The sequence below is a fragment of the Mytilus edulis genome, chromosome 7, assembly GCF_963676685.1.
Source record: "Mytilus edulis chromosome 7, xbMytEdul2.2, whole genome shotgun sequence".
Lineage (NCBI taxonomy): Eukaryota > Metazoa > Mollusca > Bivalvia > Mytilida > Mytilidae > Mytilus > Mytilus edulis.
In genome coordinates, this window is record NC_092350.1 from 56611737 (window position 1) to 56634507 (window position 22771).

General features: G+C 32.8%; 1 protein-coding gene across 1 annotated transcript; it reads left to right on the forward strand.

The window, feature by feature from the left end:
• Positions 1 to 8936: 8936 nt before the first annotated feature.
• LOC139481840 (RB1-inducible coiled-coil protein 1-like) lies at positions 8937 to 15092 on the forward strand. Its single transcript, XM_071265355.1, has 2 exons — positions 8937 to 8981; positions 12598 to 15092. Exon 2 carries the CDS (start codon positions 12620 to 12622, stop codon positions 14318 to 14320), a length of 1701 nt encoding a protein of 566 aa, XP_071121456.1. The 5' UTR covers positions 8937 to 8981; positions 12598 to 12619; the 3' UTR covers positions 14321 to 15092.
• The last annotated feature ends 7679 nt before the right edge of the window (positions 15093 to 22771 follow it).

Consider the following 22771-nt stretch of genomic DNA (forward strand, 5'->3'; position numbering starts at 1 on the left):
ATTGTGGGGGCTTTAAAAACCGACTAAAAAGTATGGATTTTCTCAAAGTTGAAGACTGGATGATCGCCTATAATTGCCTACATCAACTTCATTTGAAGTTTGGTAGATAGTTATCTCACTGAATTCGGTTCACCCTGAATTCATACCATATCGCATGAGGTTGTTTTTTTACATGAATGAACGCTAAACAGTTATTTAAGATAAATAAATGTACAATAAAACAATCAGATTTAAAAAAAAAGCTCCCAAGTTAAATGATTTTGATTTATACATGTTATACTAGTCTATAATTATGTTAATCGTACATTGTTTATCATCAGACAAAAAAACAATTAATGCATTAGGTAGGTCCTGTAGAAGGAAATCGACCACGACGAGGAGTGGGAAATTTGGAGACTCTTGGAAATTAGGCTAAATTGAATAGAGACCGAAATTTATCCTTGCATCAGGCTACCTACGGCCATTTCAAAGAGTTTATGTAAGGGTTCGTATCGTGCAAATAACATAACACGCACTTTACACGTAACAATAGACTTACAGCAGACATTCTGACCAAACTTGGCTGCACATTGATACATGCCGCACAGCAAAATAGACACCCATCTGGTCAAGGATTCTACTGACGGTCATTATATTAAAGTGATGGGGATGAACATTAAGATTAGGATAAATGTTTGCCTTACTCAACAGCTAGCCGTCTTAAGAAAACGGTCACACTTTTCACTCTGATATTGTACATGTCTTATGTGTATTTCTTTTTACGTATTCATTGCAAATGGTATTAAATATAAATATACCTTGGTTTTTTTTATTCGAGCGTCTCTGGTGAGTCTTTTGTAGACAAATCGCGCGTCTGTCGAACACAATTTAAATCGTGGTATCTATGACGAGTCAGTTATAAGGAGGTGTATTTTTTTTAATAGAGCTTCAGATATATTTTGTTTTTATTTATCATTGTTAATTAGAATTTACAAAAAAAAACCCAATACTTTATGATTTATAGAGCGGTTTTTCATTCACTTCAATAAAATAGTTCTTTAACGATATTTTTTTAGCTTTAAACAGTGCTACAAAACACTGGTTGCTTGCTTTGTAATTTTTGTCTTCTAACCAGGACATTTAAATAGAACAAAAGTTGAACTTATTTGTTCCCCACCGCTTGAAATAGAATATGAAACCAAAGACATGTGGTATATGGCAAAAAAAAAGACATATATAAACAAGGACGAATTTAAGGACGTGAGTATAAGCGACTATATATATCATCGCATGACAATAATATATGTTCAACGATGAGCAAACCCGATACCGTATATTGCTTCAAAAATGACAAAACTGAGACCAATTTAAACGGCAAGGATTTTGTTCTTTGCTTACACTGTAACGAATATAATGAACAACAAAGAAGGACAACCTCAAACAACAGGCAGAGTCATACAAAGGATGTGACGCGGTTGACCATGTTTTCCAGTTCTCACTGTTTACAAAAATTTCTACCATTTTTTTAAATTTTATTTTTGCATAGAAAAAGTAAAATTACAAAAATAATAAACTCCGAGAAAATTCAAACAGGAAAGTCCCTAATCAAATGGCAAAATCAAAAGCTCGAACACATCAAAAGAATGGATATCAACAGCCATATTACTGACTAGGTACCGGAGTTTTCCTATGTAGAAAATAGTACCTGGTTTTGAAGATAGGTAAATCTCTTACTTGTCTGACAATTGCATCAAATTTCATTTAATTGACAGCGATATGTGATCAAAACAAACATACATAATAGGTGAATCAGTCAAAAATAGGGGTACAGCAGGCAACATTGTGTTAAAATCTTAATCACTGTAAAAACTAAATTTTAATAATTTAAATAAACATTTTTGTCTCCTTTTCAACACCTTTTCTCCTTTCTCCAACCCCTTCTTCTCTCCTTGCTCCCGTCCCCTCTCTCCTTTCTCCCGCCCCTTCTCTTCTTTCTCCCGCCCCTCTCAGTCTTCTTTTACCCTGTCCGACCCCTCATTATTCTATACCGATCTTCAAATATATTTTTAATTATAAATGATTAAAATGTTATTTGAAATAAATACATTCAGTAGAACATATTTGAAAAAAACACGCTAACTTGAACTGATTTTGTATATATCATGCTTAAATGCACAATAAAACATATTTTGATAAAGTGCGCATTTCAACTATGTTCGTATACCTGTATCATATTACTCGTGACATGTTTAACATATACAAGTCATGTGATCTGTTGTGTGTTTACTTCCTGGTAGCCTAGTTACAACAAACAATGACAAACAGGTAACAATCAGGTAAAATTATTATTTCTAAAATTATTTGTACAAATGTTTTGAACTCAATCAATTCTAAGTCGATCAATAAGACCTTTAATTCAAGTATAACTTTATTCATGTTCGTTAATTGAAAACGAAAGTAGTGACAAATAAACATGATAAAGATAGACAACTACCGCTTATTTTACTGCGTACATCTCATATAAGTGTTTTCAGTGTTGTGATCCCTTTATCTTTGTTTTCTGTTTCTGTTATGGATTATTGGACAAAGTTTCCTTTTGAATCCCCCTTCATCAATATTTGACTATGTTATTTTAGCTCGGGGGAAGGGGGGGGGGGGCACTTACTATGTAATGAATGGTAGGGATGAGCCGCTGAAATAGGTCACTATTTCATCATGTTCATGCTCCATGTAATGTGAAAAGGGTGATAAATTCAGATTGAATATATCATTAGGTTGATATAATCACTTGCTTGATTATATCATAAATATCTGCAAAAGAGGAACGAAAGACAACAGAGGGACAATCAAGCCCATAAACTGACAACGCCATGGCTTAAAAAGAAAAAAAGACAAACAGACAAACAATAGTACACATGACATAACATAGAAAACTAAAGAATAAACAACAAAATGTCTATAAGAGAATAAAAAGGTTATAGATAGAAAACAATAGGGTTCTAGACACGTTGATTTGCAACAATAATCTCTGAGGGGTTTTCAATTTTGTTTGACAGTGTGGAATCGTATGAATACACAACCAACGCCGATCAGAAAGAGTATTTTAAATCAGAAATCTCAAACTTATGGACTCCTTGGAGGGGAGTTGCGAAATAAATTAACCAGCATGACACTCACATGTTTTAACAATATTTTGGCCTAATGAAATGTTGAAGTCAGATTATTGATACATTCCGAAAGTTGTATTTCCGTAAAGCTTTTGGTGCAAACACAGCAACATAAATTGGAGTGATAGCTAATACAATAGGCATGTCATTATCAGCCGATGTGACATAAAAGTTATACATATCACAACTTAATGCGTTTAATATAAACTTTGTGTTTTGTGCTGTGTAAGTACTGGATTTTGGTCATAGATAGATACCGCATATCCTTGTTTATTCCTATATTTCATTTTATCAAACGTGACAATTTTTACATAATTAATTCACGGGTTGTTTATCAGATTAAATATTTGATTCATATTATATTAAACTAATGGCAACATTCTTTAAATATAGCCATCAATGCAATATTCAGCTACAGAAGAATAAGTAAATACTACATTAGAAAAGATGTGAAAAGATTAATATAAGAACAACATAAGAAATACAGAGCGTTGATTTCTTATGAAACAAAGAAATGTCGACCTTTTGATCTTTTAATGATGTTTTATTTTTAGAGTAAGAATTCTCAAATGTAATATGGCGACTTCATCTTTAAATTGTGGTGTTTGTGATCTCCGCAATATTACCAAACTTTCGGCAATATGGTGTACTGAATGTGATGAAGGACTTTGTGAAAGCTGCAAGGAACACCACAGTTTATCTAAAGGAACAAAACAACACACCGTCATACCAATTTCTGATTATCATAAATTACCAAGTGATGTTATTAAAATATCTCATTGCTGTGACAAACACAATGAAAAATACACCATTTACTGCAAGACTCATGAATGCCCTTGTTGTATCAGCTGCATTGTTCAAAGTCACAACAAATGTGATGAAATCGTAAAACTAGATGACGTCATTCATAACGCTAAGACATCAAACGCATTCTTCGAAATCGAGCAGACATTGGCAGAAGTAACCGAAAATATTGAGAAAATCATAAAAGATCGACAAAACAACCTGAAGACATTATCTGAGACTCGGAAGCAGATTGAGAAGGAAATGCAAGAGACCCGAACAGCAATCAATAATCATATCGACAAAATACAAGCAGATTAAATAAAGGAGCTTTATGGATCGGAAGACAAGGAGAGTAAGAATATCCGTCAACTGCTAAATTCTTTAGAGGAAAAACAACAGGAGATTTTAATATAACAGAGGAACATTTCAGATAAACAGAATGCGTCAGATCCTCAGACAATTTTTTCAATGAACAGAATATAAATGGAGGTTTCTGGCAAAGAAGAGTTCATTCGGTCAATTGAATATGCGGTAACAATAATTTGAAAAAGATCGTTCTGTCATTAAGTAAAAACACTGCAATTCAAAATCTCATTTCCGATATCCCCAATTTCGGAAATATCAATGTTCAAAGTAAACAATCTGGTCTTGAGCTTACCACAAGAAAGTAAAAGCAAGCACAAACGATGGTTTCAAATGTTCCATCAAGATCATTTGAAGATATCAATCTAAAGTTACAGCAGACCATAAAGACGAAACAGGACAAATACATTTTGGTGCATATCTGCTACCAGATGGAAGGATGGTATTTATTAGCAGTTATGTTTAAGCTGTAAGTAGTGTAATCGTGTTGAACGCAAATGGATCACTGAATTTTGAAGTAATGTTGCCATCATTGGGCTTTGACATGTTTGATGTAGCTTACATTATAGAAAACAACACTTTGGCTGTGTCATCTGGTTGTTGTTTCACCCATGTATTTGCCATATTGACATGCAGAATCAAAAAGAAAAGGAAACTATTTATGTAACGGAACATATATATGGGATAATATTTAATGGGTCCAAACTAATATATTTTTGGCGTAACAGAGGCATTCATATGATTAATCTATATGAAAAGACCTTTAGCGATGTAGTCGGAGGGGAAATGCTGAGTGAGTGCTACGTTACAACATTACGCAACAAACTTTATCATACAAATCCGCAGGATAACACCGTTATATGTTATAATCAACAAGGTATAAAACAATGGACATTTAAAAATAAAAGCGTTTCGAAGGCATCTCTGTAGATAATGATGGTAACATATAAGTAGTAGGACGTAAATCAAACAATGTAGTACTTATATCTACTGATGGACAACGACTCAGAGAACTATTCTATGGAAATGACGTTCTCTCCGAACCATGGGCGATTCATTTTAGTAAAGAAAGAAACATGTTGGTTGTAGCAAACCAAATTAGAAGCGCATTTCTGTATTCTGTAAAATGACATATATCATTCAATTATGATCTGGTAACATAGCATGCAAATGACACGTATGATGCAATTATGCAACTTGTAATAAATGTCTTGATGCAAGAACGTTTCTAAGAATATAAATGTTAACTAAGCTATATTTTATCATAAAATTGAAACTAGCATTTGTGTTTATATTTTCATTATTAGCAGTTTTTTTTCAAAGGTTTTGATGTAGATTCGAATGCCATAGTAAATATATTGACCTGGTCTTGGCAGCTGTTTAATCTGCATACCAATCCATTAGACTGATAGTTTGATGATTCACGAATAACCAACACCGAGTCACCGCGTATGACCCCTAATCTTAAGGAAATCCGTACCGTTCAGTAAACTATAAATGGCACTGGAGAACAAAATCAAATCAATTTAAACTGCATTCAAGGGCCACATTTAAACTAATAAAATTATACAAAAAATGCGTTGATAGACAGCTACCAACGATGAAACGAATACAGTGTCATATTGCCATTCACATAAAAAAGATTCGTTTCCAGGGTATTGATACTATTTGATACTTTACAAGACTAAGTTTATACTGAATCAAACAATGGCTGGAGCCAATTACGTCACATAAACATAAGAAATAAACTCATCCTAGATACCAGGACTAAATTTAGTATATACACCAGACGCGCGTTTCGTTTACAAAAGACTCATCAGTGAGGCTCTAATCCAAAATAGTTAAAAAGGCCAAATAAAGCAATATTGAGTTATACAACATCAGACTATGATTGAAGATAACTACTGATCATATATACTTGTATGTTGCGAAAAGATAGAATGCATCTATTCTTACACTGTCACATCGTCTGCTGTGCATATATTTTGTACTGCAGGAATATCTGCATAAGGTCACCGTTATATGAATTATCAATGGTCAATTTGCAGATAAGTGCTTTATTTATGCATGCAAACGATACCCAACCGCATACTGAAAGTATTTGTGGCTCTTCTACTATCACTTGTGTATACATTAAATCAATTTGAGTGTTAAATGCACAGTAAATTTTCCGTAATGTGGATTATGTCGTCACGAAGATCAAGGTTTAGATATCAGGCCTTGCAGTCATAAAACTTTCGAGCACGATTTGTGTACTCAAACTTCAAAATCAACCAATCAAAATGCTTGATTTCATGTTTCGAGCATGCATTTTGTGCTCCGAGCACTAAGTAAAGTTTTATGACCTCAACTCCTGGAATATGTCGTGTATGTTCAGGACATAAACAAACTAACAGTAAGGTACATATTAAAGTCTTAAAACTGAACATCAACAATGTAGTCGAGTTGTTTTCCTGGCTTGTGTAAACACAAATAAAACACTTCTCAGGTTTTGGATTAGTTATTTATTACCATATGGAAAAGTTCTAACAAAAGACCCTGTAATTAAATATAAAATTATAATACAAGGTTCAAGAATAATAGCATGAGTACAAGGATAACTCAATGAACTTAAATTAGAATAAATTATACAAGTTTTTAATCTTTCTCATATTTTGTTATTCTAACAAAATATTATAATGTAATCTAATTGAATTAACACGCTTATTGATTTTACAAACTATTCAATTATATGATAATGTCTTGAAAATACAATTACACGCAAAACTAGATTCTACACGGAGCAAACTAAATAGCTAATGTTAAGTAAAAGCAAGGCAATTAAAAATAAGCATAAGCAAACAAAATAATAAGCATTGATAGCAAAATATATACGAACCAACTAAATGCTTACCTCACATTTAGATGCGAAGGTAAAATACAATATCCCCTAATGGGATGGAATCAACAGTACATTGTAACTCCTCAATATAGAACAAGGAATATAATTGTTGAGCCACAAAAACGCACAATTACACTTATACACATATTTTACATGACACTTTACTTTTAGTTTATATTTACTTTATAGATTAATGAAAAACACTACTCAGATAGTATATTAATATGTTGTGGTTTTAAATATTAACTCATATACGTTTTTAATACTTTTTATAATTTTTGACCAATTAGTTAACAATCACTCATTGTAAATATACTAGAATTATTAATTAAATGACAATTAAATATATGTTAGTAATCATGAATACCTAAATGAGGAATATGGTGACAAAGTAACACAGTGGTTGAGCGTAAAAATGTCTGCCTTCATGCTGAGTACAACCAAAAGATTACTTTCAAAGAACAAAGAAATTTCCCTCCACACATATACATGTGATGTAACTGACCAATGATAATAAACAAAGTGACCAACACTGACCATCAATACAATGAATAGGCATTTAACGGGATCCCATACCAGAACTTAGGTTATCACCTTCATTAGCATATAAAGATAAGCAAAACAGCATGCTTTATTCTTTTATTATTGATATTCTTTCTGTAAATAAGTAAACAAATCCTATAAATATGTTCCAATGGATATTTTATTATAAAAATCATAATATCATATAGATCAAAGTACAATCATGAAAGTCAAAACTATATACATATAAACCATTGAAATGTCACCCTTCTACAACAATACCTCAAATGATTCATCTGTTCATTACGTGTAGGGAACAAGACTCTCATGCCCTACAAGAATCATCATGTGACTTGGAATTGATTCATCCTGTTCGGTAAACAGACATTTCACGAAGGTAATGATTCACCGCCGATAGAAAAAAAGACTTACGGATTACTTTATCTCTGTACTCCGCAATCATATAGTAAAATCGACTTCGAGTCAAATTCAAAACAGAAAGTTCCTAATCAAATGGCAAAATTCAAAAGTTCAAGAACATCGTATCATTGACATAGTACAGCCATTTTACAGGTGGAAAAAGGTGGATTAAAGCTGGTTGAAAGCAAGCTAAACATCATACTTGAATGACAGTTTTAACACACTCGCTGTGTTAAAAATGAAGATACCATAAACTAATGCAATATTGTTCGTGCAATTGTGAGAGTAGAATTCCAAAACAAATGAAAATGAACTATAAGTTATATCAAAAACACAAGCGAACCAAAAGTAATATGTAATATTTATATATGATACTATGTACTAAAACATTGAAAGGAGAATTTGAATGACAACTCTAAAAATCATTTCCGTCATCCGTTTGTTAAACATAAAACCAACTGGAAATCTGAAAACATTGTTATCAATATATGTTAAATAGTGCTCAATATTACATGTACAAGTTATAATTAATATATTAACATTTGTTTTTAATTTGCAGTCGACACTGTTGCTTTTCATTTCAATAAATCATAAGTTTATTCAATTTTGAAATCAACAGTATTTAGTACCGATTTTCATACATATTTAAAATAACAGCACAAGTTAAAACCTATTTTTATTTATAAATGTTTAAACTTTTTTTTCTTAATAAATAACTATTCTATAAAACATATTTGAATAATTCGCGCTCTTAAACTGGTTTTGTATACCAGTATGATAAACATATCAAAGTCATGTGATAAGTTGTGTATTTTACTTTCCTGGTCGCCCAGCTACGAAAATGACATACTGGTAACAATCAGGTAAAATTAATGTTTCTAACTTGGTATCTATACATGTTTTGAACTCATTCAACATGTTCAAGTATAAATCGATTGTTTAGACCTTTAATTCAAGTATAACTATATTATTATAGTTCTTTCACAAAAAAACGAAAGTGACAAAGTACAAACAAATGGAAGTTTTTAATGACCTTGACTGGCTATACAGCTTTTGTACGGTCGGCTAAAACACACAAGGAGAACATCGCCGGCTTGATTTTATACTGCATACATATCATAAGCACTTAAATATAATTATTGTTTTCAGTGTTGTAATCCTTAAGGTTCATGTGGACCCTTTGGCTAAATTTGACGTATTTTTACCTCAAACTTTACTCTGAGAAAAGACAAAGATGCGCATCTGTAACAAAAATTAAGGCATAGCATGCCCTAAATAAATACATTTCAAATATGATTTTTTTTTAGAAAAAAAAACTTACCAGGACTTTGCAGTGCACTTTGTTCAGTCCTCCAGAAGGTGCCAAAATAAACAAAGTTTGGAAACCGGTTTGAGAACTTCCCCTGAGGTAATAATTGAAGTGAGCTGTATTTTGATTGACATGGACAATAGATAGACAATAGATACCTGACAAAAAATAATGATTTAAACTGTGTACATGAGTGGACCATATCAAGGGAAACTCAACTGTTTGTTAATTTTATCATCTTCTGCAGCAACAAAAAAAAAGTGCACAGCAAAATCGAAGTAAGTTATGAATTTTCTAAATCAAACAATGTATTAGGGGGAGGGTTGAGATCTCACAAACATGTTTAACCCCGCCGCATTTTTGCGCCTGTCCCAAGTCAGGAGCCTCTGGCCTTTGTTAGTCTTGTATTATTTAAATTTTAGTTTCTTGTGTACAATTTGGAAATTAGTATGGCGTTCATTATCACTGAACTAGTATATATTTGTTTAGGGACCAGCTGAAGGACACCTCCGGGTGCGGGAATTTCTCGCTACATTGAAGACCTGTTGGTGACCTTCTGCTGTTGTTTTTTTATTTGGTCGGGTTGTTGTCTCTTTGACACATTCCCCATTTCCATTCTCAATTTTATTTCAATTCTATATATCTTGGGCATGCTTTTCCTTAAACAATTTTAAGATGCGCAGTATTCCTGTACTTAGAGGCAATTTTGAGGTAAAAATACGGCCATTTTAGCCAAAGGGTCCACATGTTAACTTTGTATTTTTTTTGTTCTCTATTATTGAATATTGGACAAGATTTCTTGTTGAATCCCCCTTCCTCAATGTTTGACTATGTTTATTTCGTCAAGCGAAGTAGTTAAATATGTTTCTATAATTCACCGAGGCATTTCTTTGTTGACGTAAATAAAACCTTCTCTGTTAATTAAGATTAATCCATCAATGAAAATGTACATATGAATGGCTTTCCTACTCTCTTCTGGGTCATGATTTGTGTGAAACGTTCGTCACCAGACACCACACAAACAATAACAAAGGGAATATATCTGTTGTTTGGTATGTCTGTTCCTCGCGATCGTCGACTTGTAATTTTATATTGCCTTTAAGTATCTTTGTCGTCAGATACCTTCAAGTAAACTGGATAAAAACTAAGAGCACAGTAATTCAATGGTATAAACATGATAAACGCTAAAAAAAAATAACATGCGAAATAGAATAAAAATCACATGTGAAGCTTTTATACAATTTAAAAGTGATAAGAGCAGGTCATCAAATAGTAAACTTGTATTTAAAGTAAAAGCACATATAAGAGTTATTAAATTTTTAGCATATATTTTCACAATGGGTTGACCCGGATATAAACAATATGATAATCCCTGAACTAAGCATGTATGTCTAGAAAGTAGCGTTCCTTAAACTGCAAAAGGCAAGTTGAATTCGGTACATTAAACTCGAAACCTCAAGTGGAGAAAAAAAACTAACTGTAAGGAAAATTCAAACGGAAAGTTCCTTATCAAATGGTGAAATTATAAAAAAGACGATGTGGTATGATTGCCAATGAGACAACTATCCACAAAAGACCAACATGGCACAAACATTAACAACTATAGGTCACCGTACGGCCTTCAACAATGAGCAAAGCCCATACAGCATAGTCAGCTATAAAAGGCCCCGATAAGACAATGTAAAACAATTCAAACGAGAAAACTAACGGCCTTATTTATGTAAAAAAATGAACGAAAAACAAATATGTAACATATAAACAAACGACAACCACTGAATGACAGGCTCCTGACTTGGGACAGGCACATACATAAATAATGTGGCGGCGTTAAACATGTTAGCGGGATCCCAACCCTCCCCTAACCTGGGACAGTGGTATAACAGTACAACATAAGAACGAACTATAAAAATCAGTTGAAAAAGGCTTAACTCATCAGATAGACAAAAAATACATGTTGACGTGGCCGGGTACTTATACATCCCGACACAAAAAGACACAATTAACAGATCTGAGAGTACTTGCAGTTATCTGACAGCTAGTTCAGACATGAAACGAATATAATTTAATTTTTGATTTGGATAGGAAATTTCATCAGTAAAAACAAGAAATTTACCAAAAACAATGAAATTCTCGTAATAATAATAAGTAAATAAAAATCATTAAATCTATCCTGCTTTGTATATGAAGTTGTACTCATTCGATTTTAAATCGATTTATAAGATATCTAAGTTAAGTAAAATTTTACTCATTAGCTAAAATCGTCATGCGTTAAGTGGGAAATCAAAGCACAGTCTTGCCCAATTGTCTATAAGAGGTTAAAAGCTTAAAGAGAGAGAAAAAAGCTAACAGGGGTCCAAATTATGTGCACATTGTATGTTACAGTTAACCAAATAGGGATTTAAACACGCTGATTTGCATCAACAATCTCTTGGGGTTCCTTTATTTTCTTTGACTGTGTGAAATCTTATAAATACATAACCAAGGCCGATAATAAAGGGAATTTTAAATCAGAAATCTCAAACTTACAGAGTCCTTGGAAGGGAGTTGCGAAATAAATAAATCAGCATGACAACCGCATGTTTCGACAATGTTTTCGCTTAAAGGAATGTTGAAGTCGGATTTTTGATACATTCCGAAAGTAGGATTTTCGTAAAACTATTGGTGCACAGCAACACAAATTGTTAGGATATTGTAGTGAAAGCCAATACAATAGGCACGTCATGATCAGCCGATGTAAAAAAGTTATACATATCACGATGTAATGCGTTAATAAAAACTTTGTGTTTTGTGCTGTGTAAGTACTGAATTTGGGTCATATCCTGGTTTTTTTTTGGAATTTTGGTTCTTCAATGCTCTTCAACTTTTTACTTGTTTGGCTTTATAAATATTTTGATTTGAGCGTCACTGATGAGTCTTATGTAGACGAAACGCGCGTCTGGCGTACTAAATTATAATCCTGGTACCTTTGATAACTATTTTCATATATATTTAACTAATGGCAACATTCTGTAAATCTAGACATCAATGCAATACTAAGCCACAGAAGATTCAATAAATGCTACATTAGATGTGAAATATAAATATAAGAACAACATTAGAAATACATAGCGTTGATTTCTCATGAAACAATGGAATGTCGACCTTTTAATCTATGAATTATTTATTTTTAGGGTGAGAATTCTCCATTGTAATATGGCGACTTCATCTTTGAATTGTGGTGTTTGTGATCTCCGTAATATTACCAAACTTTCGGCGATCTGGTGTACTGAATGTGATGAAGGACTTTGTGAAGTCTGCGAGGAACACCACAGTTTATCTAAAGCAACTAAAAATCATAGTGTCATACTAATTTCTGAATATCATAAAATACCAAGTGATATAGTTACAATTTCCCAATTTTGTGACAAGCACAATGAAAAATACATAATTTACTGCAAGAAGCACGAATGCCCTTGCTGTAGCAACTGCGTTGTACAAAGTCACAACAAATGCGTTGAAATCGTAAAACTAGATGACATCATCCATAACGCAAAGACATCAAATGCATTCTACGAAATCGAGCAGACATTGGTAGAAGTAGCCGAAAATATTGAGAAAATCCGACAAGACCGACAAAAGAACCTGATGAATTTATCTGTGACTCGGAAGCAGATTGAGAAGGAAATACAAGAGACCCGAACTGCAATCAATAATCATATCGACAAAATACAAGCAGATATAATAAAGGAGATATATGCATCGGAAAACAAGGAGAGTAAGAATATCAATCAACTGCTAATTTCTTTAGAAGAAAAGCAACAAGAAGTTGCGACATTACAGATGAACATTTCAGATATCAAACAGCATGCGTCAGATCTTCAGACATTTTTGTCAATGAAACGAATTGAAAAAGAGGTCTCTGGCAAAGATGAATACATCAGGTCATTATCCGGTAACGAGAATTTAAAAAATATCTTTCTGTCATTTCATATCAACACTGCAATTAAAAATGGAATTTCTGACATCCAAAATTTCGGAGAGATCACGGTTAAAAGTAAACCATCTGGTACTGAGCTTACCACGAGAAAGCAAAAGCAAGCTCAAATAATGGTTACAAAAGAACCGTCAAAATCCTTCGAAAATATCAATTTACAGTTACAGCAGACCATTAACACAAAACAGACCAAACACATTTTTGGAACATGTCTGCTACCTGATGGAAGGATGGTATTTTCCAGCAATAAGTTTGGCAACTGTTCTATCATCGTTCTGAATGCAAATGGATCACTGAGTTTTGAAGTAGAATTACCATCACCATCATTTGATGTAACATACATTTCAGAAGACAATACGTTGGCTGTATCATCTGGTAATTCTGGTTCCACGTGTATTCATATTGTTGACATGCAAAACCAGAGTGTCAGGAAAACTATTTCTGTAAAGGATTATATATATGGGATAACATATACTGGCTCAAATTTAGTTTTTTCAGGACTTAACAAAGGAATCAGAATTATCAATCCGAATGACGAGACAACAAGCGATGTAGTCGGAGGTACAATACCAGGTTACTGCTACATTACAACATTGGACAACAAACTTTATCATACAAACCCGAAAGCAAACACCGTTACATGTTATGATCAACAAGGTAAAACACACTGGACTTTTCGAAATGAAAGAATTTTGCAGACACCCGCAGGCATCTCCGTAGACGATAATGGTGATGTATACGTATTAGGACGTGGATCAAACAATCTTATAATGATATCTACAGATGGAAAACGTCACCGACAACTGTTATCTGCAAATGAAGGGCTCTCCGAACCCTGGTCTATTCATTTAAGTAAGGACAGAAATTTGTTGCTTGTTGCTAATAGAAGAAAAAACGCATTCCTGTATTTTATAAACTAACACATTGATAAGTTATGATTTAGTGACTGTAGACGTTCTTAACATGTTATATCTCATAAATACATGAGCTTCTTCGGAAAGTACGCATAATACCAAAATTCAATTGTTATTTTCGAATATTAATGATCCCAAAATCAATAAAAGTGGTATACAAGTATACGTCATTCAGAACATGTAAGTATTGTTTCGACAGGAACTACCACGAACCGATTTCAAACGTTTAATCTTTGATGCCACGCGCAATTTAATCACAGGTTTAGTAACTTGAAACATGGTACGTTATTTACACGACAACGTGTGGCGCCATACAATATTGTAATTCTCGGTTGCTTTTCCGATTACGGAAATAACGAGGAGATCGAAATTCATTAGGAAACAGCAATTTGCAAACCTCGGCAAATTCTGTAACACTACATCATTTGATAGATTGATGGATTTGTGTGAGACATCATTTATTTAATTCTATAGAAAAAAACACATTGACGATGGATTTGAATTTATATTCCATCTCTATTGATTCATTTTTCGGTAGAAATTGCACTATATTAAATATATCTCGCAAGTTTAGATTATAAATAATTACTGCATAATTTTAAAAGACGATTGTAAAATTATTGTTCTGATAAAAAATAAAAGATCAAAGAGATTTTAAATAAATGTAGGAATTATTAAGATTCGATCTTAGTCTAGAATAAGATCAATGGTTGGTATAAGATGTTTCAGCTGAGCATAATGATTTTGGTAAATAAACTCATCTTAGATACAAGGACTAAATTTTATATATACGCCAGACGCGCGTTTCGTCTACAAAAGACTCATCAGTGACGCTCGAATCCAAAAAAGTAAAAAAATAAAGGCCAAATAAAGAACGAAGTTGAAGAACATTGAGATCTAAAATTCCTTAAAGTGTTGCCAAATACAGCTAAAGTAATCTATGCCTGAGGTAGAAAAGTAAAGAACTGCAACTGTTTAATAATATTACTAGTAGTATCATTTGGGCAGAAAGTAATAAAATATTTTATGGGACATTCAATACATTCTATAAGTCTTTTTTTCTCCAAAAAAATAAGGGTGCTACAAGGAGGGAAAGTGTTGCCTAATTTGGTCTGCAAAAATCATTGTTATATAATAACAACGATGATTTTCATTTCTGGGTCCATTTATTTGCCAAACAAACCTTGAATCATTTTATGTTGCACCTGTATGTCTGTCTGTCTGTTTTTATAACTCAGTTAGTATTCGGTCACAAGAACATCTAAAGTCGTTTCGATGGCAAATACGATGGTGCTAATACCAACAAGTCATTCAAAACTCAGATACGTTAGAAAAATGTCTGAAATGATTCCTATGGAACCTGTGTAACTCTAAACAATAAATCCGCTTTTTGTCGAGCCTTCGACTTTAGTCGAAAAAGCGAGTTTAAGCGATCCTACTTTCCGTCGTCGTCGTCGGTGTCGTCGGCGGCGTCCATTAATATTCACTCTGTGGTTAAAGTTTTTGAAATTTTAATAACTTTCTTAAACTACACTGGATTTCTACCAAACTTGGACAGAAGCTTGTTTATGATCAAAAGATAGTATCAAGAAGTAAATTTTGTAAAATTAAAATTTCATTTTTTTCGTATTTTACTTATAAATGGACTTAGTTTTTTCTGCCGGGAAACATTACATTCACTCTGTGGTTTTAGTTTTAGAATTTTAATAACTTTCTTTAACTATCCTTGGTTTGTACCAAACTTGGACAAAAGCTTGTTTATGATTATAAGATAGTATCCAGAAGTAAATTTAGTAAAAAAATAAATCCATTTTTTCCCTATTTTACTTTTAAATGGACTTAGTTTTTCTGCGGGGAAACATTACATTCACTCTGTGGTTAAAGTTTTTGAATTTTAATAACTTTCTTAAACTATCCTGGGTTTGTGCCAAACTTGGACAGAAGCTTATTTATGATCATTATTACAGATAGTATCCAGAAGTAAATTTTGGAAAAAGATTACTCCATTTTTCCTGTATTTTACTTTTAAATGAACTTAGATTTTCTTCCAGTTTACATTACATAAATAAAGTCTGCAGTTAAAGTTTCAAAACATTTATTAGATTTATTAACTATCCTAGATTTTTACCAAACTTGGAGAGAAGCTTATTACAATCAAAAGATAGTATTAAGAGGAATATTTTTATTGATTTTTTCCTCATTTCTGATGAGCCTGCGATTTACAGCAAAAGTAGGCGAGACACTGGGTGCCGCGGAACCCTTACAATTTTTTTTTTTCTTATCAAATAATCAAATTGAAGCGATTTCGTTTGGTGATGAATTTGGCAGTAAATGTCACGTAGGTATTTGATATTAATTAGCATTAAATATATCGATTGATTGTTGTTTGGCAACTATTTATACTGAAATGAAAAACAAAATAAGATTGCTTACTATTTTTTGAAGCACCGTAGACTAAGTTGCATTTCCATAAATCAAAAGAGTTTCATTTGTCAAAATGTACAGTGGCATATTGTCATACTATTAATGAAGATAAAAAAAAAGACGTTGATTCTACGATTTTTTTCTGTCCAATGACTCAATATCAAATGTAGGTTTTCGTTAAGTTATCACAACGTGAATTCGCGAACATTACAAATTGCAAATACGCGATGAATTTTAAGAACAAATAAACAAGGCAGTTGCTATTTGTCCGGCTAACCGGACGATTAGTACCAGGACTATTTGTCCGGCCAATACAATGTGCATGTCACTATCATATTTGTGTGTGTGTGTAATATTATCTTCAGTAGCACCAGGGGGTAGCACATGTTTGTAATCTTTAGTGTTAGGGCCTTATCTTGTTACTAGTAATTGAAATAGTTGTTTTCTTCATACTAGTATATAGTCCAATGTGGATAACGAATAATTAGAAAAAAAATCATATTACTTTCCATATTTTTTATATAAGACAAGAGAAAAAATGACTTGTAAAACAAACTTGGGTTGTGTTTCACTCGTGCATTTTAAGTTTAAGTAAAGGGTTTTGTATAGCTAAAAAGGTACAAAATCATTATGTCTGCAGCTGTCAAAGAGAAATAGACCCCTTGACAACGTCATCAATGTTTTGATTGAAAGGTGAGACATTTTTTCTATAACCCCCCCCCCCCCCCCCGTTTGTTTTTAATTCTATTTACGTGAGGGGGTCGGGCTGACACGGTGTTCTTCTTTTACCAAATTTCTCCTTTCTTTTTTTTTCTCCTGATCTCATCTCTGCTGTCCCATGTATTTCATTACCCCACTTCATATATATAGTCCTATTTCCAACATCCCCACTTCGAGCCAGTTTGTAGCCTCCATTCCCCTCCCTGATATAACCCTTCGAGGGCTACTTACAAGATTCATTTTGGGAATATTACTGAGTTAAATTTCATTCAGTTAGACATGCAATTGTAAAGGCCTTTCTCAACTACTCTTGCTTTGAACATATTTTCCACCATTTACACACGGCTGTAGCGAGTCGAGTAATTTGGTAAAACCGATCAATTATCTTTTATTTCCCATTTTCCTTGTGATTTCAATTTTTTAGAGTCCCTTTTATAAGATTATATCATTCTTAGAAGTTCATTATATCATGTTCAATTGTCAAATTCCGAAAACTGCAAAGTTTATCACAAATATTGATAATATCACCGTTTTCAGCCATGATCTTAAAATTGAAAATCAGTGATCAGATTACACGCGCCCCCTTGGTGCTTCTGAAGATAATATTACACGCACTTCCAAACGCACATAATATGACATGCGCATTACAATGGCCGGACAAATAGCCCTGGCACTATTCGTCCGGCTAGCCGGACAAATAGCCACTCCGAATACACAATCTATACAATATGTCGGTACTGTAAAAGGAGATCGAACATGTACTAAAATAAAGAGCAGGAGATTATGGTGTCATGGATATGGACATAAATATATCCTTTCAACAGGTCTCATAACGACACTCACAACGAACTTTTGAATGGTTTTAACTTTTATCCTTAGAGAGGTTTCGTCTTACGAAACGAATACATGTACACATATTGCTACCAAGGTGATTTGTTTTCATTTTGATCCACAAGTAAATAGGTGTTCAATTTAAAAAAAATAAAGCTAATTGTGACTTACCTTTGCAATGAGATTGTTGTAAACTTTAATTTTTCAATTTGAATTTTAGATAATGCGTTTATCGCTTTGACTTCAGTTTAATCATGTATATCTATTATATAGTCATTTTATAAAATTGACTGTTTTTGTTACAAGCAGATAACCCTGGCCTAACAACTTTTTGGAACTGTTGGTCCTCGGCGATCTTCAACTTGGTAGTTGTTATGGCTTTCAAACTTTTTACATCTGAGCATAGTTTTGTGTGGACGTAGCGCGCGTCTGGTGTATACAAATATTTTTGAACCTGTTACCTTTGGATGGCTATTATTCGTTTTATTTCTCTGTCCTATATTTTCTCCCATTTATCTGTTTATTTATTGTAACCCTGTCGTGTAATGGTTTCTTTTTAATGTTATAATTAACACTGCCATTAGAGCGGAAGGTTTGGCAAGCCACACAACCAGGTTAAACCCACCATTTTTTTCATAAAATGCCCTATACCAAGTCAGGAAAATGGCTATTGTTACATTATAGTTCGTTTCTGTTACACCTTTAACCAGCAAATGAATGCAAACAACTTACACATTTTCTCAGAAATTTATCAATTTTTGTTTTGTAGTTCTCGCAAACCTTTTTATTTTAACAAAACAATAATTTTAATGCATACATGCTGTAACAACTTACTTAGTTGACAGCTTATAACTCAGGATCCTCATGTTAGGAATGGCTTTGTTAAGGGAAACACTACTTGGTAAGATACAACTTATTCATAAAATGTTAGTAAGTGTCTTTATTGCATAGCAATATAATATTTCCCACAGAAAGCAACCAAATGTTAGCGTGCAATAAATTCTAATATTGCTCTAGTGCAATAAATCATCAATAAAGGCAACAGTAGTATACCGCTGTTCAAAACTCATAAATCCATGGACAAAAAACAAAACCGGGATAACAAAATACATGACGTCATCAACGACAAAATCTTAGTTTAATCCCATTTTCATTCACAAAAAGTTGTGCCAAATATTACACACGTTTATAGTAAATTTGTTTATTTGATTGACAGATTTATTCTTGGTGTAAAAAATAAAGACATGACTATTTTGTGTTATTGTTAATAAACTCGCCAGAAGATACCAGATTATAAAGAGGTTAACATCTATAGGTCACTGTAAAAAACCCTTTTCAGTACTCTTGGCTATATCAATATAGCTAATTATTATTGTTGGAGGAAACCGAAGTTTAAAGGAGGTTCCCTTTTTAAATTATAGTGTCGGCAGGCTGTACTCGATCAACTACTGAGACCACGAGTATACAGCGCCCCCTGAAAAATTAAAAAAAAACCCACACAATTGAAGATGTAAAAATAACACAGAGACAATAATACTGTTAACAAAGAAGAAATATAAATTAAAACAATAAAGGATTATAAAATACTTTAGCAATACAATTAACGGTACTAATTTAATTTTCTTGCACCAGATGCGCATTTCGACATTACATGTCTTTTCAGTGATGCTCGTGGCCAAAATATTTAAAATCCAAAGCTTATATAAAAGATGAAGAGCTATAATCCCAAAGGTCCAAAAAGTATAGCAAAATCCGTGAAAGAAATCAGAGCTTTGCATGAGGGAAATACATGAGGGAGATACAAGACTATGATACAATCGCGCTTATGGCAGTTAATTTGTTTCTTTGTATTGAGTACTTAATTACATAGAATAAGTGTATTTGTACGCGTACTTTATGCAGCCATTATTGTTCATTTGAATGCATGCAGTCCTGTGCATATTATTGGCAATAGTTATCAAAAAGGTACTAGGATTATAATCTAAACGATCTAACATTCCAGACGCGCATTTTGTCTACATAAGACTTATCAGTAATGTTGAGATCAAACTAGTTATAAAGCCAAAAAAGTACAAAGTTGAAGAGCATTAACTGATGTGAATTGACACGGAATAATACATGTAATATGTCAGCATAATTCCTTGATGTCAATACCTAATAAAAAAAAGCGCAGTTCTCAATCAAAAAATATTCCGTAAAGTCATTTGCAAAATGTAGTGAACTGCTGTATCGGAAATGAAATTTTCACAGTTAATGCATTTCGTCTATAAACATAATGTTATTGTGTGTGTTTTGTTTCACCTTGGAGGCAGGGTTGGAGAGCTTTCAATAAGATATAAAAAATCAGAATACCGACAATATTTTAGACTTAGTATCAACAATGAGCTTTCTTAAAACCATAGTTTGGACAAGTTTACAAAAAATAAGATTTTAGTTTGAATTCAAAATGTCTTTGCTTTGACATCAACAAAGATCTCTACGAATGGGATACCATTTTCAATTAGAAAAAAATGAAACTTAATCACGGTGCTCCAAGCTGTAATGATCAATTTTATTGGGGTTATCTTTCAGTATATGATAATTGCCAGACCACCGTCAATCGATACATTTGATGTAAATTAATCAAATACATACAAGACATTTACTGCCAAATACATCATCAAACAAAATCTCTTCAATTAAATATATATGTAGTTGTAAAATAAGTACCGAAAAACGAATGTGTCTAGGCGATAATTGAATAGGTTTAAATAAATTAAACTACACACAGTTTGTCGATGTTCAGCTATATCCAAAATACGGTAATGTTCACACATGTATAAAATACACAAATTTTACAGATATTTGAAATGGATACACGTTCAACCAAATTTTAAATACATAAATTCTGTAGTAGATTTTAAGTAAATAAATGTTAAAAAATAAATAAAGTTTAACCTTGTGATAAATGGTCAACAAAACATATAGATATAATTTTAACATTTTAACCGTGAACATTAAACTAAGACTGTATGTTTATCATGGTTATCATGAAATGTTTATCGAAAAAAGCTATGTGATCAGTTGTGTATTTACTTTCCTGGACGCCCCTTTTTACGATCACTGAAATACTGCAATTATCAGGTAAAATTATTGATTTTAGCATGCTTTGTATCCATTTTTGTAATTAAACATTATATCTTTATGTAAATCCATTACTGAAATAAGTAAGAAACTATATCGGTACTATTTCGAAACCAAGATTATGCTCAAAAGCTCAACAGATAACACACCAAACGTCAAATTGATATAAACTGTCTTACTTGCTGACTTGGTACAGGTTTTTGCAAATGTAGAAAATTACGGCTTAAACTGGGTTTTATAGCTAGCTATACCTCTCATTCATATGACAGTGACATTATATTCCGTTGTATTGACAACAAAGTGTACACAAAACAAACATCTATAACATGTAAAAATGTCAAAAATAAGAGTACAATAGTCAGCAAAGGAAAACAAAAAGACATATAGAAAAAAGCACTTAAGCTAAGACGAAAAACAAAAATACGAAAAATTATAAAGCAGAGTGACGGGAAACATAACTACCGAGACTCGAGTGCCAAATACTGTCCAAACAGTAGAAGAAATAATTTACAAAATAATTAATTAACACCTCCTGAATACTGTTCTTCTCATATATTTTATGATGATATGATACTTAGCCCCTAACGAGAAGGATTGTGCGTGATATTCATATGATTAAGACATAATCTTTTAATCAGTTTAATTGAGGTCTGGAGCTGGTATGTCAGTTAACTGCTAGTAGACTGTTGTTATTTATGTATTATTGTCATTCTATTTATTTTCTTTTGTTACATCTTCTGACATCGGACTCGGGCTTGTCTTGAACTGAATTTAATGTGCGTGTTGTTATGCATTTACTTTTCTACATTGGCTAGAGGGATTGGCGAGGGTTGATATCTCATAAACATGTTTAACCCCGCTGCAAGTTTGCGCTTGTCGTAAGTCAGAAGCCTCTGGCCTTTGTTAGTCTTGTATGGTTTTTAATTTTAGTTTCTTGTGTAAAATTCGGTGTTTAGTATGACGTCCATTATGAATGTTATTGTATAAATATCTTTAAGGGTCAAGCTGAAGGACACCTGTGGGTTCTGGAGTTTCTTGATATATTGAAGACCCATTGGTGACCTTCAGATGTTGTCTGCTCTATGGTCGGGTTGTTGTCGCTTTAACACATTCCCTATTTCTTTTCTCAATTTTGAGATAAAAGAGATGTACAATATAACAAAAAGGAAATTTTAACTCATCAATAGTAAGTGAACAAACTGACAATTGCATGACAAAAACAAAACTACATAAATCACATCATTAAAAACTATTACTGGGCAGGTAGAACCCAACCAAAAATTGGTTGTGATATTTGGGCTCCCAACCTCAGAAACTCCGTGGGGAAAATTGAGCCTTCGACACCCGTGCACTAGTCAA